Source organism: Equus asinus, chromosome 24, assembly GCF_041296235.1.
Source record: "Equus asinus isolate D_3611 breed Donkey chromosome 24, EquAss-T2T_v2, whole genome shotgun sequence".
Classification (NCBI taxonomy): Eukaryota; Metazoa; Chordata; class Mammalia; order Perissodactyla; family Equidae; genus Equus; species Equus asinus.
In genome coordinates, this window is record NC_091813.1 from 59,835,043 (window position 1) to 59,861,143 (window position 26,101).

General features: G+C 37.0%; 1 protein-coding gene across 3 annotated transcripts in view; it reads left to right on the forward strand.

Annotated features, from left to right (window-relative positions):
- RSPO3 (R-spondin 3) overlaps positions 1-25,683 on the forward strand; it is a 91,068-nt gene extending 65,385 nt beyond the window's left edge. For 2 of the 3 annotated variants that reach the window (XM_014853320.3, XM_070496358.1), the window contains exon 5: positions 12,089-13,308. In XM_014853320.3, coding sequence (XP_014708806.1) covers positions 12,089-12,282 — 194 coding nt within the window. In that variant the 3' untranslated portion in view covers positions 12,283-13,308. Of the gene's footprint in view, positions 1-12,088; positions 13,309-22,504 lie in introns of those variants that run through there. The other variant, XM_070496359.1, reaches the window with a different exon arrangement.
- Positions 25,684-26,101: the final 418 nt, after the last annotated feature.

Here is a 26,101-nt window from a genome sequence, read left to right on the forward strand (position 1 = left end):
CAAAACACAGGAGGAAATCGAGCTTTTGAGACTGTACAGTGCCACTTCAAAAGCACCAAGATTGGGCCAAGATGAGCCAAGGTCATATTTCACTATTTTGAAAGAAGACTACATTCCCAGCTCCATCAAATAAATCATCATTTACACCTGCTATAGGAGATAATTTAAGGAAGAAAAGGTTATTTTGCCATCTTTCGACTTTTCACAATCTTCTGAAGTCCCTTCCTCCCCTCCTCCACTTCCCCTTTCTGTCGCTCTCCCTGACTGCTTCTTATTCTCCAGTCTCAGAAACGTCTTGTTAGATCACTGTTTCACAGCTTTGGACTGGGAGATGGACTGTGGTCCACCCTCCCATCCTCAGTGAAACTTCAGAGCCTTCAAATCCCCAAAACTACTCTAGTTTAAATTGCTTCTCAAAATAGAGGAAGAGACTAGGGTCCTCTGTAACCTCTCTGTTGCAACCTGGACTTTCTAAGCTCTCTTCTTAAAACAGCCTTAAGAATACTCTAGTTATTCATGATTGGTTTAGTCCAAAGATGAGCTTCTAGGGCATGATAAGTCAAAATTATTTCCCTGAGGCTGTGATGTAGCTTTCTAGAGTGGGCTGTAGCCACTTAAAGCCAATATTGGAACAAAAGTGGCTAACTGACTGAGGACTCCATAATAACAAATGAAAGTCATTAGGACAAGTTGTTGGAAATGCTGGGTAATCACAGCGTGCTCGTGTATGTGAGAGTAACACCAAAAGCATCTCTCTCTATGCCTGCCCTTCCCTGGTTCTCCCTCAGATAGAATGATGGGCATGAAATCAAGAAAACAGAGCATCATTCATCTTTTCATTTTATTTTTTCAACAAATATTGAGTAGCTACTGCGTACAGGCTCTTGCCAAAGAGAAAGGCGAAGCTACAACATTCTTTGGAACAATTATAGCAGAGCTTACCAGTGTCCCAGGTATGTGGGCCTCCTATGCCTGTGAGGTTCTCTGTGCACAAAACTTTGCAAATCAATGAGAAACCCACAGCTAGAAGCCCTAATATTATCCATCCACCCCCCCCCAAATACCCTGTCCTGTGAATTGCATTTCTCTTTTTGATGTATTTATAGAGAATTAAGATTAAGTTCATCAAATTTGAAGTTATTACTGTACTGTTCTAACATTACAAAAAATAGAAACATAGATCAATATCACCTTGACAAATTACAAAATGGCCTAGACATACGGATCAAAATTCAGTAGATAATCTATAGTGATGCACTTAAGGACCAATCAAAACAATGGAAGAAAATGAACTAGTTAGTAGCAGAGAAAGAGGAGAAAAATTGGGGTTCTAATGACAATGTCAATGTTGGGAGGGAAAGTCCACCGATAGGAGTTTGAGAATCCAAACAATGAAAGTAATTCTTTGATTTCCTCTGTGCTAATTAGGTACTTATTAGAGGACCATGTTCTGTCTTCCACAACATGTTGAAGGTTTGTGAAGAAAAAAAGTAGAGAGGATGCAAATGTGAATTTAACATATGGAAGATATGTTTAAGAAAAAGTTAAAAGTCATATAATCTAGCAAAGTCTATTAATTTTAAAGATTCAAGTTTCTGGACTCTTCTAATAGGATGAATCTCCTTTCAAACTAATTGAGAATTAAATTGGAAAATGGGCTCTCTTTGAATTGATATTTTTAAATCCACTCAAAAAATAGAACTTTTCCATCTGTGGTGGGAAGGGACCTATAAATAAATATGTGTGTGTGTATATATATATATACACACATACACACACACAAACATACACACACATTTGTTGCACATGTGTCTACCCTCCCAACTCTCCTCCCTGACCCTAACACGCATCAAAATAACAATAAAGGGAGCACAATAAAAAGCTGTAAGGGCTGGCCCCGTGGCTGAGTAGTTAAGTTCGCGTGCTCCACTGCGGCGGCCCAGGGTTTCACTGGTTCAGATCCTGGGCACGGACATGGCACCACTCATCAGGCCGCATTGAGGCAGCATCCCACGTACCACAACTAGAAGGACCCACAACTAAAATATACAACTATGTACTAGGGGGATTTGGGGAGAAAAAGCAGAAAAAAAAACAAAAGAGGATTGGAAACAGTTGTTAGCTCAAGTGCCAATCTTTAATAAATAAATTTAAAAAGCAGTAAAATGAAATTCAGTAAAATCTTACTAATCTTGATTAATTATAGGGTCGATATTTCTAGATTAGTGAACACAACTGCCAAAAATTTTAAATAAATTAAATCAGTGGTCAGTGGTCTTCCACTCAAGTATATATAACCACTATTGATGAAGTAATTATAAGGAGTTATCTTGCTGGTTATGGAAATGCATGTGGAAAGTATTTCTAGTTAAGAACAGATATTTGCACCAACAGAGTGGGAGAAAAAGTACTTAAAACAGTTTGCCTTATCTGCCTTAGGTGAAATATGCCCTTTATGGTCTTATTTACATTATGAATAAAATTTATTTATTACAAATTTTAATATAGTGGAGGCTAAGTGAGGTTTTCTATGTTTTCCAAGCTAGTTAAGAAATCAGTAGTTTGAGACAGAGTCTGCAACAAGAATAAAGAAAATACTGAACCAAAGTGAAAACATTTGAGAATGTACTGAAGGTGCATTAAAAAGTTAGCTTTACATAGGTAATCAATAAATAGCTGAAATATTAAATTATAGCTATCTTAGTGCGTGACATCTTTACTAAAAATATCATGGAGTAGTATACACTAAAATAAGAGACTTGGTAGTTGTTTTTCCCCCTGTGATGTAATTCCAGACTAGAATTACATTTTTTCCCCATAGAACAGTAAAACACTTCAAAGAGAAGAAAGAGTGGGCTGCGGTAGAATGAGGATTAGACGGCAGAGCCAACTAGAGCGTAAAATGCTGAAAGAGACTAGAATAATATCAATATTTCCTGTATAATCAATCACTGCAGTTGTGTCAGCGAGTGTGAGGCCATCCCCTCCTGTCAGTGCGGTCGAGTCAACAATTCGGGCGCGGGAGTAAGTGCAGCACCGTCAGACATGGCTATCAACACTTCTTTTTCCGTCTCAGAAGAACAAAATTCTGAGACAAGTTCTTGGAGCAAATGGAAATTTATCCAAATGAAAATCAAATGCCAAGAGAATATTCTTTCTTTGGAATTCTTTCAGTTCTTCAGTTTAACCAGCTGGAATGAATTTTCAAGTAGCATTCTGTTCAGTCTTTTGAAACGAAGGGCTTTTCGGTTAATTGGAAAGCTATATTTCATCAAAGATAAAGACAGTGCTCTTGGCTTAGTGATTCTCTTTTATTTTTTTTAAGGGGGGACATTTTGTGGATATTTACCATAAACAGATTCCAGAACATGTATTTCAAGTATGAAAGACTGAACTGTAAGCCTACACGTCTAACTAAAGAAAAATGGGGAGAATTCAGATACCAGCATTATTCTAAGATCTGCATGAAAATTCACTATCACTGTGGTCCCTCCTGAGAGGAAAATTTAAGGAGGGAAAAAACTTAAAAGAAATTAACTTTCAGTATGGAATATTGATACAACTGAAGTTCCTGGTTTTTCTAAGGTAAATGAATTGGGTGAGTCAACGAATGTCAGGGTTCTTTACTGTGTTACTTTAACATGTCGCTGAGGCTGAGGCAGCATGGTCGATTTAGAGCAGAAGATTTAGAGCAGAAGAAAAGGAAAATTCCCCAGGAAAAAAATATTTTTGAGACTCAGATTTTCAAAGCAATCCACCCTTCAGGCAGTACTTTCCACTTAATTGCTGATTAGTAATATACTAAATAAAGTTGTTACATTTAAATTTTAAATTGACACAAAATTAGGCAAACTAATTTATCACAAAGAATGTGGAAACTTTTTAAAAGGAATTAATTATACTGAAGTACTAAAGAAATAATTTCTCCAAGTTTCTTAAATGAATCACGCAATAGGTGGTCTGAATGACAATTTTATAGGAAAAACTATCTGTGATCTATTTACATACTTTAAGTCTGGCAATATGTATATGATAGGAATATTCAAAGAGGCTACATCACTGGGTTTTTTAACTATTTAAATTGCTGAGATAGATTTTTTAAAGGATGATGTGAAAGAAATATTTAACATAAACATTCCATAGACTCAAACATATTCTCTACCTTGAGATATAAGATGGCAGCTTATAGCGGCAGACAGCATGAGTTGGGAGTGGGCAGTCAGGAGGGAGGTTGAGTGTGAGTATTACAAAAAAGATAAACACATCAATTCGTTTTTGAGATGGTCATTAATACTTTGAGAAGACTGATCTAAGGTGAAAATTTCAGGAGGACACTGCAATTTGACTAGGCAGGCTTCAAAGGGTTTTGAAACAATGAAGCCAGCCACGCCTGTCTAAATTTCTGAAGATATGCACTATCACATAAATCCCCCTATTATAAGTTTATAAACAGTACATAAAATAATCAAAATATCATATGCAGACTCATTTTCTTTCTTAAGGAAATAGTAATATTCATTTCACAAACTAGTCATGAATTTCATGGCAAAAGTAATGAAGAAAATTTGAGAGGATTTAAGACATGAAATTTGCCAATGCACCCTTTGACAGCAAGTGAAAATCAGAGTAAGTTTACATGCGTATCCAACAGAAACACTTGTATAAGACCCAAGATATAGTTCAAAACACATTATGCAAACAAGCTTAAAACAAGAAATTGTCAACGTGTAAATTAATGTGTGTGATTTAGTTTCCCAGAGTTTTATAATCTAACCTAATGTGGTGGATAGAATTTCAAAGTCAGGAGATTTTGCACTGAAGAAAGAAACACTGAAATTACTAATTTCAAATGAACTTTTAACCAAAAGGTAGTGGATCCAAGAGAAATAAGCCCACATAAAAGAATACTAAATTTAAAATAGCTATGTAATATAAATTGTTATGCCCTGCTATGTTTTTAAAATATTATAAAATAAAATACAGGATACCCTTTACTTTTATAATGAGTAAATTGTAATATTGCAAATAGTAAAAAATCTTCGGGTACTTTCTCCTCTTTGCACTCTCAACTGTTCTTTTAAAACTGATGATTTACAAAAGGGAGACATCCTGGTATGCAATATCCAATATCTTTACCAGCTTCTTTTGGACTCCAGCTAATGTTCCTTTTGAATGCAGGGCATCCAGGCTAGGGTTCTGGGCAACAGAAGCAATGAGGTGGAATGGAGTTACCTTGGGTGACAGAGCCACGGAAACTTCTGTCAGGACGTAGAGCCAAAATTCAAAATTTCAGATCCTGAATCTTCAGTGAGTAATAAGATTATTTAAATAACAGAGGGGAAAAAAATCTGTAAAGGCTTATTGACAATAATCAGTTCATAAAGAAAGGAAAGGATTTGATTTGGAAAAAGAAGTTTCATTATGCTAAAGCACATTATGGAAACATGGATTCTAAAAAACTGTGATTATTAATATTTATGAGGTTTGCTATAAAATGAAATGATTTATAATAGGACTGCCTTCAAACCTCAGTGGAATTTTAAAATTTAAATCCATACAGTTTTTCTTTCTCCTTTTTGGTATTAAGTGGCACAAAAGACAAAAATCTCTGATAATTTTATTAGGATTTCAAAAATGTAATGGTGGTAGTTTAAAGGCAAAATAAAGTTTCTAAATTAGATATAAATGATATACTACATAAATAATTTCCAAGTTATAAAAATATTATATCCTACCTCTTTATGATTGTTGGGAGGGGTGGAAATACTGAAAAATAAATAGACCATGGCAATACAAAAGAAGAGAATAAAAAAGAAGAGATGAGAATGAAGTAAATGAATGGTGCTGGGACACAAAACATCTATTCTAAAATGCTGTTCAGTTCTGATGAGCAACTTGCCATTCAGAAAATTCAAATTTCAAGAGAATAAGCAGTATGTTCTAAACCTTAATTTTTATAAAACCCTTCTATTTTAATAAGTTATTCCATGCCTGGGCACTTCCCTTGCCCCTTTTCTTCTGCTCAGTAGCTTACATGTAAAATAAACAAGGATGCCATGTCACACTGTTCTCTTTGGAGATGCCACGTGGAGGCAGAAGGGTGCCATGCTAAGAGTCCTCATTTTCCTCACTGTTACACAGGGGTATAATAGAGATGACAGACACAGTGTTCCTACTCAGAAGGATGACTGGGACACAGAAGTGTTCACTGAATTTTAGTTACCGTTACTATTACTATATTTAAAACCAGAGCACCCAAGTCATCTTCACCTTGATTATTGCAACAAATTTCCAATTGGAGTTAAGGGGCACAGAGAGGAGAAACATAAATAATCAACCTAAGCAAAGGTTAGAAGAGTGAGGAAGGTTTTCCCTGAAGGGGTGACGTGGGCAGAGAATTAAATACTCAGTCTGAGTGACAGCAAAGGATGGTAAAGACTGCATTCTAGGTAAAAGTACCAAATACATGGGATCAGGAAATGTCATGGGTTTGGTGAGTGAAGCGGAGAGGGGTGACTAGGAAGAGAAGTGGGAGGTCATCAAAGTGGATGACCAAACAAGCAGGAGCAAGGTCAAAGAGGGCAAGGACTCCGAGTGCCATGTTAAGAAGCTTGGGTTTATCTGCTTTCAGCTCCTAAAATTTACACTCAGTGTCTTACCATCAGGACCGTCTTGTTTTGGAATTCCCAAGAGTGTGACACAAATAGATTGCATCTCCTATATTAGCCCTTTTCAATTGGTGGCAAAATGCTATTTCAATCTTAATATATTTTCATGATCAGAGCTATCTTTGCAAAAATGGGTTCAATTTAATTTCCCAAATGAACAGCATTTAGTAGAGTATGTAATGATAAGCCAAATTATTTTTCTGTGAATAATTAATCAGAAGCATCTTGGAACTAAATAGAAATGCAATTGAATTGATTCATGTAGTAAACTACAGAGGAGATAAATTCAAGTAGCTTTAAATTTCAATTTGGAGAAATTAAGTTTCTACCTATTTGCAGAAAAAAAAAGCTATTCATTCTTTCATATTTTCGCTAGCTATGTTATAAATTCCTAGCTTAAAATAATAGCAAGAAAATAACTATTTCTGTTTTATTCAAACAAGAAGCAAAGAGACAAAAGGTTTAGATACATTTCGGATTAACTCTACTTGGTAGTCATATAGCTGAGAAGGAATTTGGCCTTATTGATTTTCAGTTGTGTTCTTCACCACGGAGTCGAGCTGTCCTGAGCTTATGTAGCTCACAATTCAAAGGCCTTTAAATATGTGTCTATACACTAGATCATAGTTGCTGAAGAAGATATACTGTAGCAATTTTCCCTCCTTTGCAAACTTCCCCCAGTGATATCTCAACTAAAAAGAAGCAAAGGTGCAATTTTTATCCTCTATACCTAAAAATCAAGTCCAACTCTAGGTTAAAGAATCATTAGATTAATGCCATTTTCATACCATTCATACTTTTTTCAAGATAAAAAACCATTGGGTTTCCATTTGAATTTCATCCCATACCCAAAAAAGAGAAAAGACCTAGCAATAAATTTTATGTTTTTAATGGGATGTCTATTTAATTGGTTTGAATCATAGACTCAGTGATATTTAGTCCTCAGTCTAGAATGTGGGATCCATTTTTAGCTTTTTGAGAAAAATTCTGCTTGGAGCTACGTGAAGCTCAATGGCTCCCCTTTGTGGTGTCTTGCAAGAAATTCACCAAGAAGCAGCTTTTATAAAGACCAGTGCATAGATATTTCTAAACACCCAGAAAAGCATGAACTGATATTTACAATTTGAATTTCTCAATAAATAAGATATTTGTGATTCTAGAGAGAAAGATTCTTTTATTCATAGCCCCATTACATTTAAAAGGGTAATTTAGCACTTTCTATAGTCCATATTTTCACTTGGAACTTAAATATGTAACTTAGGAAAAATAATTCAGGATCATTTTCTTCTCTCTTTGTTCTTTTTTACATGTTTATTCTTTTTAGTTCCTATTTCTATCTAATAGTTTTAAAAATCTTCAACTAATTTTCATTTTGTATCTAGGCGTCTATTTCAAATAATCAGAAAACTTACTTTAAAAATTAGTAGCTACAGGGGCCGGCCCCGTGGCCAAGCGGTTAAGTTTCTGCACTCCGCTTCGGCGGCCCAGGGTTTCACAGGTTCAGATCCTGGGTGCGGACATGACACCACTCATCAGGCCATGCTGAGGCCGCATCCCACACGCCACAACTAGAAGGACCCACAACTAAAATATACAATTATGTACTGGAGGGATTTGGGGAGAAAAAGCAAAAAAATAAAATAAAATGAAGATTGGCAACAGTTGTTAGCTCAGGTGCCAGTCTTTACCAAAAAAAAAAAAAAAATTAGTAGCTACAGTAAGTCAAAAAACAAATCTGATATCCATTGGGAAAAAAACACAAGAAGTCAAATGAGAAACCATGCGATGTGAAATAAATTTTGAGAGTGTATGTTAAAAGAAATTGGGTCTTCTATTGATCCACAGCTGTGGTTCTTAAATGTGGCTTCATTTCAGAATAAACTCAAGGTGAACTTGCTATTAACCTCAGTTTCCTAGACCAGAAGAACTACTGAATCATAATCTCCAGGGGTGGAGGCCTAGGAATCTGTATTTTTCAAAGTCACCTATGTTTGGAAACCTCGTCTGCAGATGGCTTATGTGAATGACTATATATTTTTGTATTAATAGGAAATAATTTCATTATCTCAAAAATGTCAATCACCTATTCAATTATAAGATACTACTTGTAATGAAATTTTAAATAATAAGTACCTATATGGTCTGCACAGAGATTTTAGCTACTCTTTTAAAAGTTAGGGTTCAAAAATAAGTACCAGTCACTGCCTATGGATTCTTATTACTCCTTCTATGGATTCTTATTACTTACACAAGTGTTTCTGAAATAGGAATTTCACATTTCAAAATCCTATTGGCGTTTTCTAAACGAGTCACAGAAACATCTGAACTCTGCCCTGCTCTCAGATTCTGATACTTGCCCTTCTCCAGTTTTCAGTACCACTGATCCTCAGGACAAATTCCCAACATGGCAATCGAGTCCTGTATATCATTCCAGCTCCTCTGGGTAATATCCTATATATAGACTCTGATCAAAGCAAGGAAGTCTACTTTCAGTCCCCCAGATTCACCACGTCCTTGATGCCTTCATGCCATCGACATATTGTTCACTGCCCCACATGTCCTTCTTCCCTCATCAGCCTGGCAAACTCTCCCTCATTCTTTAAGGCTCAGCACGAACATCACCTCATCTGGGGAGTCTTTTTCAGTCTCCATTGGCAGAGTTCAATGCTTTCAGCGCTGTGTTCCCAATAGGATTGTGTGCCTGCCTCTATTTTAGCATTAGCTTGTAACTAATTGTTGTGCCTGTCTCCATATCTCACTTGTATCCTCAAGTTTTAGCTTTTTTGCCATCGAGTAGAGGCTTAATTCGTGTTGGTGTAATGAGTTAATAACATTAGCTTTCATTTCTCTCATGATTAATGTGTGCCACACACCATGGTAAGTGCTTTACAAGCATCATGTGTAATCCTTACAAAGTTTAGCAAGTAGTAATGATTATCCACATTTTAAATATGACAGTTAATCCTGAGGGATTTCAACAACTTGTCAAAAGTCACACAACTAGTTGGTGGCAGATCTAGAATTTGAACAGAATGTTTTCTGACTCTAAAGGTGGTGTTTTTAGACATTATACCATAGTGCTTCCCTGCAAGGGCTCAGATTGTACTTGATTACTAATAGCAACTTCTCTTTGATGGTTTCTATCCAGACACCACCCTCATAGCTGCAACATTAAGGGAAGATGAACATTATTTTAATCATTGGAACGCTCTACAACCCAATTGTGGCAGACGTGCATGTGCACACATATAATCGGAGAACAACAAAACACAAATATGTATATAAGATTGTGATAACTGGAATGCTTAGTTATCACAAAATTATTTTTAAAAAGTATAAAAATAGCTATTGACCACATCAAGGAAAAGTCACCAGAATAGAAAAAGAAGTTGCCTTTAATGAAAACCTTACAAAATTTCCCAAATTGCACGTGATTTTTAATGGACTATGGCCACTCTTTTGCATTTCTATTTTATTTCTTGGACAAGAGGAAAATATATCAGTTATGCAAAAGGATAGTGTTTCCAACCACTAACACATGGCCTGTAAAAAATAATAATCCCATTTTCCCATTGTGTAATAGCCCTTCGTTGGGCAAGAACAATGTACAATGTGCCAGTTTACCGTTACTTTACTCGAGCCTCCCCTTTCACTCACTGCCCAGACTAAATAGCTATTCCATGGATAATAAAACTATAAGACTGAGTTTCGAGCTACTTCCAAAAATGTTTCTGCCTGTCTTAAGAAATAATCATATCAGTTTGCTAATAAGCAGAAATGCACTGTAAGTTGAGTATGTTGTCACATGTGACTAAAAAACATGTAAATCAATCTGTGACCAAGAAAGAAACAATATATTTCTCATATATCCAAAACATTAAAGTTGGGATCACAGCAGTAAGATGTTGGACCATCATCAAGAGAACAATATGAAACACTGAACTTTTGGATGATTTCCATAAAAATAACATTTTGTTTGGGGTAGGTAATTTTTGGGGAACTTTGGAATGGTTTCCACTGACGATTTTTTTTAGAATTGAACTTGAACACCTCCGAAATTATTCTCAAAATGGAAATATTATGTAATATAACTTTTGCAGCCATGCCCTTCTGAAAACCAAGCACATACCATGAAAATCAACATTTCTCTCTTTCAGTTTGTGCAGCTTTACGAAAATTAAATTATGCTATATATTCAGGAAGGTAAATTTACTCTTCAATTTTAACTTGTTTAGTTACCAAGTTCAAGTTACCATTTCAAATGTGTAGGAATTTAAGGCAGTGTGGAAAAAAGAACCCAACGTGGATCCTTTCTGTAGAAATCTTATCAATCTAGCAATATTCTTTTAAGGGAAAAGAATAATGGAACTGGTGAATCAGTGTACAACTAGTTCCGACCTAGGCATAATAGCTGATTCTAATGTTTTGTTGTTCACCTTTACATATCTAAAACAATTTCACTGATATTTGTTTTATGGTGGTCTGAATTCTCATTTTTGTTAACTGTCCTATGAAAGTCCAGAATTTGGAGGTGTGTTATGTTGAGCCCACAAGGCAAGTTTTCATAAAGTAACTGGAAGGTTTTGTAAACATAGTCTCAGACAAAGCTAGTTGTGGCATAAAAGTCATTAACCCAAGGAGATTGTTTTGGCTGAGTGTACATATGCAATATTAATAATATTGCTCCCTAGGTTTCTGTAACCAGAGCTCAAGAAAAGGAAAGCCAAACCACTGAATTCAACATTTGCAGCCTATTTCAGGACATGAAAATATTTTGCTTCTGTCGTGCAAATAATTTCTCCAAAATACCTTTGTCCAAAGTGACTTTTTGTAGACAGAGGCTAATTTCAAATTTTACATGATTTGGTATGTGGGGATATGCAGTATCAGCATTTGTCCCACATAAGGAATAGTTGGTTCCTAGATTTCATTTACTACGACATTGATGTAAGTCAGCAATTTCTCATTGGGATATATGTATTAATGGATGTTACTAAAATCATGCTCTCAGAAATTATTTTACACTGTAGATCGTATATGTAAAATGTTTACATGATAATATAATTCACTATTCAGAAATAAGTTTTAAAAATTCATCCATTGTGGTGCCAGGCTCATGCACTTTGATCAAATTACTCCCTTCCTCCACAATTCTCAGCGCTTCTCCAATGTGAACAGAATGAAACTACCATATATTAATTGCTTCATTATATTTTGTATGCATTTCATGTTTACATTCCTTGAAATATCGTATACAGTTAATAAAGAGTAGCTGAGTGAGTGATGGAAGTAGGAGATATTTGGTATTTATGCATATAGTATGCAACTTAAGAGAAATTTAACTCGTTTTTAAAAACTTAGAATAACCAAATAGAACATAATTAAATGTATTTTTTTAAAGGCATATCCTTTCATTTCAGGAAAAAAAGGAAGGGAGAGGAAAAGAAAAAAACTTAATAAAGAAGAGAGTAAGGACGCAATACCTGATAACAAAGGTCTGGAACCCAGCAGAGAAACCCCAGAACAGCGAGAAAACAAAGACAAACAGCAGCAGAAGAAGAGAAAGCTCCAAGATAAACCACAGAAATCGGTATCAGTCAGCACTGTACACTAGAGGGTCCCCCGCGATTGCTGTAGACTCGTGATGCTGCTATCTCAACCAGATGCCCAGGACAGGTGCTCTAGCCGCTAGGACCACAAATGGACAACGTGTCAGTTACTGCTCAGTCTAAACAACATTCCGAATAGTTGCTATATTCTTCATACAAGCATAGCTAACAACAAAGAACCAAAAGTTCAAAGAAGGGACGCTTTCGAATAGTTACCTTACGTGCATTGTTAAGAGACAAGAAATTTTGTACATAATTATCAATAGGCTATATGATGTAACAACTTAATGATGACATCTGGAGAAGCAACATCTTTTCCCTATAGAAATATTTTTCAAGCTATTGTTCTAAGAAGCAAAAGATAGTTCTGCAAATTCAAAGATGCAGTGTCCCTTCAAAACAGATAAGAGATCAGGGGAGAGAAATAGCTTTCAAAAAGACAGTCTTGTTTTGTCCAGGAGGTGTAGCGAGTGCTCAGATGTTAGGGCCTGGCATTTGGAGTCATAGGAATTATCAGCACAGAAACAACTGTTTTAAGATTGGTTCGATTGCCCTCATCCTGTCCTTCTGCAAGAAGCATGAGAGTGCACAGCAGAGTTCAATATACTGTATGGGATTGGAGAAAGGGAAAATGTGGAAGAAACCATAGAATTGGAGATGACTTTTGTGCATTACAAAACTGTGAAGGGTTCTGATTACCTGGCACAGGTCTCCAATCTATGTCATCACTGTGTGGTTCAGCCTCTGCTACCCCTCGGGTTATATAAGCTGTACACATGTACCTGTAACTTACTTCCAGAAAGAAAATCATACTTATCAGAAGAAATTTCTGATTTCATAGAAAACAAAAACTAGAGCAAAGAGGATGTAACACGTTTGCAAAGTCATGTGTTTTCTTTCTCTCTCAACGAGGGAAAAACAATTTTATTACCTGCTTAATGGTCCACCTGGAACTAAAAGGGGTACTACTTTCTAACAAGGTGTATCTAGTAGGGGGAAAGCCACCACAATAAATATATTTGTTGATAGTTTTTAAAGTTTTGTTCATTTTGTTTTGTTGTTTGTTTCATTGGAAAATTGTTACTCTTAGAGACTCATGAATTAGGAAAGAGGATTCTGTATGCTATGTAATTCAGAACATATTACATTTTCTCAGTGTTTGCTTTTCAAATTCACCTTTTTCTGAGCCGATGGAGATTTACTTATAGGGTATTAGGAACTATTTATTCAAGTTTTTTCTTATTTTAATCAACAAAATTCTAGTTATAGACATATGGTCTGCCCTGAATGATTTCATTGCTCCCCCTTCATTGCTTAGAAGTTAGCGGCTTTTCTTGTATGTGGGTTCCTCCTGCATCTGGAACATTGGCCTTTTCCTCTCCGTATTTTGTCAGTCTGTGGATGTCTTTGGGGGACTGAAGTCACCCTAGCTGAAGCCCTTACCAATGTTTCACGGAGGACACAGCCAGCCCAGGGCAGGTGGAGGCATCTTTGAGTGTGCAGCACAGAATCTTATGACCCACCTTAACCTTCCGCTTGTAATGGAAGAATGCACAGCTACTCCGTCCACCATGCTTCCTAGCCCTCTAAAGACCCCTGCTTTTTGAAGAATTTGCAGTGGAATTTGGCTTCTGGCTGCCTATCTGTGGTCACTCTTTCTCCACCAACTGTACTGTTCATGTGAACTGCTTGGCTTAATTCATTTTCCACTTCTCTTTTTCTCTTCTAAGATATAAAATTTTTGAATGATGTATTCCTATTTCTTACTCTGGTGTTTTCTTTCCTCGTCCACATGAGATAAGTATTTCAACTAACTAGATCTGTTCCCAATGTATAAAATAATTCTATCTTCAACTACAACTTATGTTACCAAGGAGAAACAAACCTTTCTCTAAGGAACTGTCAGTTGGAAATATATTCCCATGTTCTAGAACTTTTGGATGGGTTCAAATACCATCTTTGTCCTCAGTCTTATCTAGTCAAGCATAAGTGGCTAAATTATTTTGTGTATCTTTCTATATTTATCAGTCTTCATTCTTTCAACAAGCAATTACTGGGAAGGTCTATGCCTGCATATGCAGTGCTGGAAAATGGTTAAATAAACCAGGACACAATTGTGGCAAATGACTCTTCCCACGTGTTTTGACTCAAGGCTTTTACCCTGTGGTCCTCCAGACAATGGCAGATGACCTAAACCTTTGATGTAGCACTTAAATAAAAGTAGAATTATTGCAAAGGAAAAAGAAATTAAAGCTAACATGAATATTCATTCATTGTGTGTAAATGAAGACAAAGATAGCATCAATTTAACTATAATCCTCAATCCACCTATAATAGATCTTTAGGCACATGGAATCATTATGATCTTCAAACCAGCAGCTTACTTAACTTTGAGAGAAAACTCGTGATCGACTTCTGGGAAAGTTCCCACAATAGTCACCCACAGGAGGCACTAACTTTCTGCTTTGATTCTGTCGCCATGATCTGGTAAACTGTTGATGGTAACAGATGACCGGTAAATTCTTGACACAAAGAGAATTGAGCATGCAGCAACACAGATCTGTCTATGTCTGTTCCACACCCCTGCTCTGATCTCCAAATTCCACTTTATAACTGAGGGGAGGTCTCTGTTAGGCTGTTAGCTTCCAGTCCCGGCTGTTCATGATCAACCATTGGCAAATCATTTAACTGCTCTGGGCCCCCTTTTCTTATGTGCAACATGGAAGGAGAGGGATGGAGATGGCCATTGTAGCCCCAGGCAGGGGAGCATTGGATCCTCTGTTGGTTCAGGGTGATGCCCCTAACGAGTCCTCATTAGTGACAGTATCCTGTGTCCCCCAACCTTGCTTTCCCCAAAGTGGAAATGCATAGGCTCTTAGAGGATACAGATTGAACTACACTGCTCTGATGTTACTGAATTAAAAGTTGTTCACATTGGTGATTATTAAAATATTGAAATGACTAACATTGAGAAGGAAGAAAGGAATATATAAGTAGGGCTAATGCCAGGAATAGAGGCTGATCCCCACAAAGGGAGACAGCAAAGAAAGTAGGAAGTGCACCATGGCTAAAGTTGGACAGCCTGGCTTAGCCCCCAGTTCTGTCCCTTAAGTGGTCATAACTTGTGTTACTTGGGCAAATTGTGTGGTGTCTCAGAGCCTCCATTCCTCATCCGCAAAATGAAAGTGGCAACACCTATCTTGCAAGGTTTTTAAGAGAATTAAAAAGTTCATCACCCCGAATAATAACTAGACTTTATCGAAATAAATATCAGTAAAGACTCAGGACTAATTCCACAAGTCACACATACAAATCAGTTTTCCTTGATTAATAAAATGTGATGATATCCATATGAGTGTACATGTGATAATTTCAAGGAATAAGTATATATGTGAGAATCACAGAAATGAAATGACTAACAGTAACTAAAATGTGAATGCTACCAGTTTTGTCTTGGATCCTCTTAAAATTAAGAAATTATTTATTCTTTAAAGTATGCATTTTTATAAATAGGCATAAACAAAGACACTCCATCTTTCTCATGGATATATTTTAATAGCAGAGGAACTGACTAGACTCTTTTCAATACAACTGCAACTATTCCTGGGCAAATTCACAGGAAAAGGCCTCTTTTAAGGCTGATTTATTACAAACAGGGTGTTACTTCTTGTAACACAAAGAGAGTTTGTCTGAAAGCCAATATAAATCCATCCTCTACTGAAAAAATAAGATTAAATAAAGCTGGAGGTCGGATCAATTGAGACTTTTCCCATTTCAAGCAATAACACTTCATCTCACTAGTAGATGTGTTATCATTTTATTATATTTCTAGATTTATTAGAAAAAACAAAAAAAATTTGTCTGTACCTCCTTTATGCTAGCCACTTACCCTTTGACTAAGTATATTATTTAATTTTCCCAAAAGCCCTCTGAGAGAGTTGTTGATATCCTTGTTTTACAAATGAGGAAACCGAAGCACACAGAAGTACCTAAAGTCACACAACCAGCAACCAGTGAGCCTGGAAATCACTCCCTGCTCTGGCTGACTCCAAAGCCTATGCTCCTTCCCCAACATCTTATCCTTTAAAATCATATTTGTTATTGTTCCAAGAATGTCCATGACACACATAATAGAAGTATTCTCCTGTGATCTGAACTAGTCCTTCATGAAGAAGCCTGAGAAGTCATATCACAGAAGCCTCAACCCAATATAAGACTCTGAATCGGAACTCAAATGTGACTATGTGTGTATGAGTGTGTGTGTGTGTCTGGCTGGATGTGTCTGTGTATCTGTCTGTGCATCTGTATGTCTGTGTGTGAGTTCCAGAGGGCCTGTGGGCTGGCTGGTGGGGCAGTGAATGGGAGAAGGCAAGCGTGTTAAGCAGAAAAAGGAAAGGAAAAGGAAAAATGAGAATTATGTGGCATCATAAAAAGACCAAAGTTCAGACACAAAGGGGGAACAGTAGGTATGGCTCCTTGGGAAAGTCCTGGATTGCTATAGCCCTTTATGATATGGACTGACTTTCAGTTCAGTTGTCTTCCAGTGTAAGCAGGATATTTACCAACACTGTCATCTTTTCCCTGATTCCTTGTTCCAAATTGCAATGACATAGGAAGAAACATCAGTAGATCTTCTTTACTGTTGGAACTACCAAAATAACTTTCTTTGGATATGCCGCACTTTCGCCCGGCTACTTCAGACATTCAATATCAATATTTTAATTGTAACACACCCTTCCTTGCCCATCTTTCACTAAAGTAATTCAGAGAGCAACATGTCCTCATACAAACAGGTAAAAAAAAAATGAAGGAAGGGATGAAGGAATGGAGGGAAGGAAGGAAGAAAGAAGGAAGGCAGGAAAAAAATAGTAACCACTTTTATTCATATTCATTATAATACAGTCATAAGAGAACCTCAACCAGTAGGAATATTCTATTAGCTGGAAAATTGGCAACAGGATAATTTCAGAAGACAGAATTACATGATCATAAAATGATCTGATATACCGTCTGAAAAATACCCTATGCTTCTATATCTACAGTTGTGTGCAATGAAATGATGTTGAGACAATCCAAGATATTGAATTATCTACTGAAGATTAAGTTTTACTTTTAAAAATATAGAATTAGCAAATGCATAGAAAAGTTTTTAAAAGAAGCTGAATAATAACTATAATTATCAAAGTTTTCTGGTTAATTGAGGTTTAACTGATGTACTAACTTCTGTGCTGTTAATATCAGTTGCTATTTTAGTTATCTCTATCAAATATCCATCTCAAACAGATTTGAAGTAAGAGGTAGATTTTTTCAATGAATTATCAGCTCAGTAAAAATTTTACAGAGGCATCTACTTTATAATAGAACCTGAAATAATACAATACATTTATAAGTGCTTTGAAATTGTAAAGGATCATAAATACATAAGCTGCTATTGTTGCTAGCCAACACTAACTGTAGCAACAGAGTGCCATCTTTTCTCCATTCCTCACACTGTTGACCTCACCAGAGACTTGACTCTTAGAGGAAATTATCCACACCCTTCTCAAGAAGGAGTTAATAAAAGTACTAATTCCTGAGGTGACCATATATTTGAAAATGCAGCATGCAGCCTTTCCTTCTGGCATCTGTAGCTACTGGCATGGAGCTACTTCAAAAGTGGGGCAGCAGGCACCTCTTCACTTTGTGCATTTTGTGGTGCCCAAACACAATAACATAAGCTACCACTAAATCTTGAATCTATGCCAGAGACATTTTTGAGTCAGTGGATGCTATGATGTGTGAGCTCTCTCTTCTCAGACCATGCACACCTTTGGTTGGTCCCAACCTCCCAAGAGGTAGGCCCCACAGCTCAGTCAACCATCTGGCCATGACAGTCTCAAAATTTGGGACAAAAAAGAAAATGTGTGATTCCCAAAAGAATGGAGGCCTTTACTTTCATCCTTGTAGCTACTCAGTGACAACCATGTACTGCCTCTCCCCAAGAATATTATGCAAAAAATTTAAAGAAAAAAAAGCCATGCTCCTAGCCTTGGCACCCTGGGCTCCCCACGGTGGTGGTGTCAAGTGTCCTGGCCTTTGGCCTCTTTGCCTGCTTTGGTCCTGTACTTTTCTCGTTGATATTTTTTGGTTGGCTAATTTGAGAAGGAAAAAACCTACCTAATGATCTAAAAATTAACCAAGAATAAGTTGGAGAAGAAACAATTTAGTAAGTTCCTCTACTTTTAATATAAAACTAAGGAAAGAATATTATTTATGCTTCTTAAAGCGGCAGTTTCATAAAACAAAACCAAAGGAAACTAGCAAAACAAAAGTAAAAATGCTTGGTTTTTAACATCCAAGGGATTTTCCTCATGTGCTAACTATTTAGAAGCAGGTCCTATTTATCACTAAGTTTGCTCCTACTGATCTTTTTCCCATAGTAAAAAATTATTATGACTTACTTTAGGAACACACTGAATGCTACAGGAAAATAGATTTTAGTTTTATCCAAACCAGCGGTGAGAATAATTTATGATTCCAAAAACACATAGACAAGCAGAGTCAGTTTAGGAAAGTGACTCATTTTCATGCAGATGAATTCTAGCTTTCTTGATTGCTATCCTAGCGTCCTTTCAAATGTTGGAGTTTTTAGGGTGGGAGGGGGGAAGAATGAATTATTGTGGTAAACCAATATTTCCGCTTGTTGACTGTGGAATATTTAAAGCATAGCTTAATATGCAACATGTGCAAGGGTCAAGAGAATAGAGCTTAATTTGTTTTCATATGATCCGATCAAATCCAAAATGATATTTATAGAAAGGAAGAGATCATAAGCATGTGCTATTCCAGGTCTCCAGATTTTCCAAATTTATTAGGAAAATTATCCTTCTCACAATCATCAGAATAGATTGGTCACAGACATTCCTACATGCCTAAGCAATTTGAAATTTAGAGCCAGTATCGGTTTCCTTGCCTCTACTCTTTCCACTCCCCAAAACAACCAGTCAATTAGATAATAAATAAACTAAGCCCAAACTGACAAAGAATAATCAAAAATTAAGAAACTTAAAGAGAAATTACCATAGAAAAGCATCACTTGTTTCAGGTTTAATACAGTCACTTTGGGAAATGAACCTAAAATCAGTCGGTAGAAATACTTCCTATCTGTCTTAGTGCATTTGGGCTGCTATAACAAAATACCAGAGACTGGCTAGCTTATAGACAACACTTGTGGAGGCTTGAAGTCCAAGATCAAGGCACTGGCAGATTGGGTGTCTTGTGAGGGCCCACTTACTGGTTCAAAGATGGGACCTTCTTGCTGTGTTCTCACACGGTGGAATGAGCTAGGGAGCTCTCTGGAGCCTCTTTTATAAGGGCACTAATCCCAATCAGAAGGGCTTCACCCTCATGACCTAAGCACCTCCCGGTGGTCCCACCTCCTAACACCATCACATGGGCATTAGGATTTCAGCATATGAACTTGGGGGAGTACACATTCAGACCATAGCACCATCCATTACTGAGGTATCATTTAAATAAATAATCAGACTATAGATTCTGCCATCCTTATTGTACAGCTAATTAGCAACAGTGCTTTGAAGGGCCAATACACCTACCCAACTAGACTTAGCATTTTCAGATATATAGGCTATGTAAATACTCTCCGAAAATTTTCTATCAACTTTCTAGGTAGAGGTTAAAAGCTTCGTGTTATAATGTAATAATTGCTCTACCAATCCTGGCATCCATAGTAAGTATTAACGTTTTCCAGTCTGTAAAAATGCTAACAAAACATATTATTGCTTTTGTAGTTATACAACTTTATAAGTTTTGATACCAAAAAAAAACCGCAGGAAATGTGAAAATACAGGAGCCTAACTTTGCACAGATAAAGTAATTTAATTATCAGTTTGAAGGAAAACCTCTTTATCCGTAAAAAAAATCATGACTGAACTTCGAACCAGCTAGCAAAACTAAGGTCTTGATCTGCTACCCAAGCAGCGTTTCAAAAGCTTGAAAAAAATGCAGTGTACCTTCGAGTAGCATTTCAATAGGAGAAGCAGCCGCGCGGAAGGTTATTCTAGATCCTCCAAGAAATGGTAGCATATTGTCCTGCTTTTCCTTGTGTCGCTTGAAACACGATACAAAACTCAAGCAGTAAGTTAAAAATGAATTGAGAATGCTTCAGAAGACAAATTCCTTCCCAAATCACTTCTTAAAGCGTGGAGAGAAGAATAATGCTAAACTGGAGGAAAATAATTAAAAATGGAATCCCCTATAGCATATTCTAATTTGCAAGATGAAGCCTCATTCTTACTGCAAAGCGCTGCGTTATGTCCCTAAACACACCACAGCAGCCCTCATCCAAAATGTCCCAGCCTTCCCGGGAGATCACATTTCCGGCTTCTATTTTGCAATGTCTCCAGTTTGCACTCCCACAGACTCAGCGCTGCATTTCCCAATAGAAAGACCAAGCACCTTCTGAGGAACTCGGCAAAGCAGAGGTAAGGAAAAACAATTTTAGAAAACAACACTACTTAATTTTACCAAAGTGGCATTGAGGTCATCACAATGGGAAAAATGAGAACTTGGTTGAACTTTCTGATGCTGGTTTTACCGTTTAATATTGTTGTATTTTGCAACACATAAAGGAAAGGGATAACAGAATCTTGCAGCCCCTGGGGCCTCCAAACCTTGATCGAGCGCCACTGCACAAACACACCACCTCCGACCCCACCGCCCCCTGCCCACTGGCCAGTACTGAGCCTGGTTTGAGAAGCACCAGTGATTCTATGAAAACACAACAAACTGCTCTCTATCCTGGTGCTTTGGGAAAATCTCCAGTTTCGCTGTTGACAGGAGCCACATTTGTAAGCAAATGTACCAAGGCCCACTCACCCATCCTGCCTTGGGTTTCTCTCATTGCCTGTGCACGGTAACACGCCAGGAGCTCGAGTCTTTCTCACAGGGTCAATCATGTAAAACCTTACAGGAGTAAAGAAAAAAGAAAAGAAAAGAACAGAGTCCTCATAATGAAAGGAAATGAAAGGCATACTAGTGACACAGTGGAGAAAACCAGCCACACCCGTTCTTTCTGGTGCCGTGTAGCTTCAACCCACACCCAAAGTAAATTGTCCTCACTTCAAGAAGCTGTCTCCCTATAAATAAACTGACCAATGTATCTTTAAAACATAAACGGCTTGGGCTGTCATAATAAACATTGCAAAATAAACACGACATAACATCTGGAGGCAGAGCTTTGGATGGGTGGGAGGGAGAGAGAAGGCTAACTTTTCTCAGTTCTGTTAATAAAGTGCGGCTTTTATTTTTTAAATTGAGGAAATGCTTTCCATTATTGACCAAATACAAACCAAAGGTGTACTGATTTTACTTTAAAGTCCCAAAGAATGTATTACTGTCTGCACACAACGTCTTTCCACAAATTAGGCTAATCTTCTTAGGGATATTTTAATTCTCTTGTTTTCTATTATTTAAAACTAGGAAAATAAGTATTCGGTTGCTAAGCCAGTTCATTTAGATATGAAAATGGTTCCTATTTAGTTGTAATTATTCTTAGTACTGGTAGACAAGAAAGCTACCCTCTTTTTGCCATGGGAAACTAAAATCTCCAATGTAATATACTAGGAAAATGCACCACTTCCATTGTAAGGGAATATTATAGTAATTATTACATTTCATTGTTACTAATCACTGCAGTCACAAGCAAAAAGACTCTGTTTCGTGTGCTTCTTATATGCATCCAACTTGTGTGTAGTGATCTCATTCCATTATATTTATAGAGAACAATGGTCAGGCTCTCTTTCTGCATAAAATAATTAGGTGGAACGCTTGAGTCTCTCTTAGTATATTTAAGAATTATTATGTAGATATTTGCCCAGGAGTCACTCTGCTTGTTTTAATGCAATGCTCTGATAAAATGTTTATAGGTGACATAGTAAGCATTGCACGTCCAATGCCAAAGGAACAAAAGCATTAGAAACTTATGTAATTTGTGAGTAAATTGTAATACTTCCTAAAAAATATTTATGCCTAATTTACAGTAAATAATAATAATAAGCAGATAAATTGTTCCAAACTTATATACTCTCACTTATTTCTTGTTCCTAGTTCATAAATCTTGATTTAAAAAAAAATGAAGCAAATCTGTTAATTACAGGTATTATATTGTAAGGATATTTAATCTCATATATGTGTTTTTTAAAAGTGTACTTATTTCTCTTTCCACAGGGAGGACTGTCTGGCGGAGGAAAACTGCTGGGATGCGGTGTGAGAGATCATCTCGTCCGCTAACAGTCTTCTCCTGATGACACACATATTTATTGTATTTCTCACATGTAGCCTACAGTATATGAGCAAAATGGAGAACTGAGTTTTCCTTTTAAAAAAAGGTTCTCTTTTGAAAATAACAGTCATTTCCTTACATCTTTTCTTTCTTTCTTTTTCTGATTAACCAAAATGCCATTTCTAGTCGAGCTGCACAAAGGATGTTCTAAATTCTAGTCTCTCTTTCATCAGATATTGAAAACGTCGGAGGTAGGTCAAATTTACCCAGACTACAAGTTGTAATAAATTTAAAAGAATCAGCTTCGATGATTAACCATTTCCTCTCTTTCAAGAAACAAAAATTCAGCAAACAAAAACAAAAATTCATTCATATTGCAAGTTTCAAAAACAACATTTTCTTTTCATTCTGCAAGCTCCTTTTAAATGTGACAAAATAAAACACATTCAGCCAAAAACAAATATTCCGTATAACTCAGCAGAAAGGAAGGGATAGGAAGTACAAACCTGGGGGGGCACAGTGCTAGCCTTTATGCACAAACCCTCCCTCGGTCCCCGTGACAGCCTTCTTCAGTGACTCCTGGCTTCTATTTCTCTCCCATCGAGTAGACCGCATTCAACTGCATCACCAAACAATGCAAATGCACTTCAGAAGAAACAGCCAAGATGAATAGCTAGACTGAATCATTGGAGAACACTGGGAAATAAGTCTTGGGTTGCCTTATGGAGTGAGAGTTAGTAAAAACAGCACAGGCGTTGGAGACGGAAGGACTTGCCTTTAAACCCCTCCACCACTGCTGAGCTGTGCAGTCTTGGAAAGATCATTTAAGTTCTTGGGGTCTCAGTATCCTCTTATGTAGAAGGAATATGTTATTATAGACTATATAGAGCTGTTGTGAGGATTAAGGGAAACAAAGTATACGGCATGCCAGGCACATGGTGGGTGCTCCGTGAATTTTTGCTGTCATCATCAGATTTTATATGTGCTTTATTTAAAATATTCAGAATTTCCAAAGCACTCTAAAACAGAAGTCTTTATTTACATATACCTATATACATATACACACGCATGTACAAACACATAGATGTGTGCACACACATATAACATCTCAATAATTAATCTAGCTATAATATTCAGTTTAATCCATGAATATTTACGGTGTACCTGCTGTTTGCCAGACAACAGGCTGCTGATACAAATCCACAAGACAAAATCCTTATCTTTGAGTGTTAGTGGAAGAAACACATAAGATACCCAAATGCTGTTAATGTGTTCAACCTAAGTATGTGCTTGATGTGTGGGGGCCAAGAGGAAGGAACCTCTAACTCCATCTTGGGAGCAGAGTCAGGAGAGGGTGAGTGGCCTCTAAGCTGAGCCAATTCCTCAAATGTGAGTAGTTCTTTGCCAGTGAAACAGAGGAGTTATGGCTCACCATCCACGAGAAGAGTCTGGCATAAAAGAGCATATGCTGTTTGGGGAACTCCGAGGAGCTTTCGTGTTCTCTGGCAAGAGATTCAGGAGGTGTGTGGGCAGGGAACAGATGACAAATGGCCTTATGTGCCATGTGGAAGACTTTGGACTTTATATCTTGAAAACAGTGATGAATCTGTTAAGGGTTTTAAGAAAGGCAGTGACGTGATTTTATTTGCCTTACAAAAATGACTTTGGTGGCAATAAAACGATGGGATTTTTTAAAGAATGAAGAAAAGAAGACTCAGATGAGCAGCAGTTTTAAGTCTGGGTTATAAAATTATATTACTCACACCCAAAATAAATAGAGCTATAATGAACACAGAGAGAAAGGCGAAGAAGAGGAGGGGAGAGATGTCAGAGGTCATTTGGAGGTAGTAGCCACAAAACGTGGTGAGCAGTAGGAGGAAGTGGGTGAGCTGAGTGGCTTGGTGTGTCTGAGGAGAGCAATGTCACTATTCAGAGAACGGACCACAGGCAAGAGTGGGGTTGCTTGTTTTCTCTGTTGGTTTTGATATGTGGGAGACATTCAACAGAGATGAACTCATGGGAGTCTCAAATACAGGTCTGCCCCTGATTAAAATGTATGAAATGTGGAGATATGGATTCAGAAATAATCATCGTATAAATAAATGGGAGAGCATGGGTGAGTGGGCCTGAGGAGAATACATTAAAAGAGGAGAAAAAAGATTGAATACACTCAACAATATTTAAAGAGTGAGTAGAGGAAAAGGAAGTTATGAAGGAAACTGAGAAAGGCAAGCTGAGAGGTAAGTAAACCAAGAAGAAAGAAAGTGATAACACAGAAACGACACGGGGCGGGGATTAGAAGGAGGTGTGATTCTATCGACTAAATCAAGCACCACAACAAAATCAACCAATGTAAAGACCCCGTGTTCTTAGGATTTGCCAATCTGGTCATCTTTCAGAACTTGTTTCAAAGAAGTTCCCAGGCCAGAATTCAGATCTGTGTGCTGAGAATAGAACGGGAGGTGGGGAATTGCAGAAGTGGCATGCAGGTCACGTGGATGAGAAAGGGAATCCAAGCAGGGCCCACCCAGAGGCAAGGTATGATGCACCTGGGCCTGCTTTATGGAGAAAGAAACGAGACCAGAGCACGTTAACCTGCTAAAGCAAAGGAGAAAAAGGAATTTCCCAGCTTAACAGACAAGGAGGAGAATCATGTGAACATGTAATAAACCTGTAATAAAACTAAAAGTGCAACTAAAAATATTGTGTTAAGCATGGTGGACAAATATCAGTTTAAACAGTATTTCCATTCTAACCTGTTTCCACAATACATCTTCCAACTCTTTCTCCAATTCGCATATCATTTCTTAAGTCTCAGCAAGATAATTTTCTTTTCCTTTCTATGTGTCTGTCTCCTTTTCTATAAAAACACATTTGGCATTGCTATTTCACCTTGACTGGTTTTGCCATCCACAACCAGTCTGCATTCCTGCCCTCCACCTAGGTCAATTTTCTCAACTTTTAGGCAGTATTGTCTACACAACTTTTTTGCCCAAAACTTATATATAATATAGTAATTTCTACTTTTTTTGTGTTACTTTATACATGAATTACAAATAGAATAAAAAATGGACAAGTCCTTTCTAAAAATTTAAAACACTATAAAATACAGCAATAAAATATATAAAGCATATATTAAATATAAAGTATAACAATAATATTATTGATATCAATTTAAGGATGCTCTTTCTCCTCCTCAATCAAGTTGTAAATCAGTGTTTGAATCATGAATACAAGTCATTGACAAGAAAAAAAACTGTTCAAGTCCACTTTCTTTTACTAAGAAAAATTTAGACCTATGAAGTATATTTTACATAAAACATAAATTTTTGGCTCCATATTTGCTTTGCTTGTTTTGAATACACGCAGCAGCAGCCCACTGTGTGCAGTCCTGTTTAGTGAAATCTTTTAGAGTTTGCTAGAGTTTACAACTCTGTCTTTCACATATTGGCACAGTTTCAGCTATTCAATTAAAAATTAGATGTTTTATTAATGTGTTCAGTTGCTGATAGAAGGCATCTTGTGCTTAGCATACTCAGCAA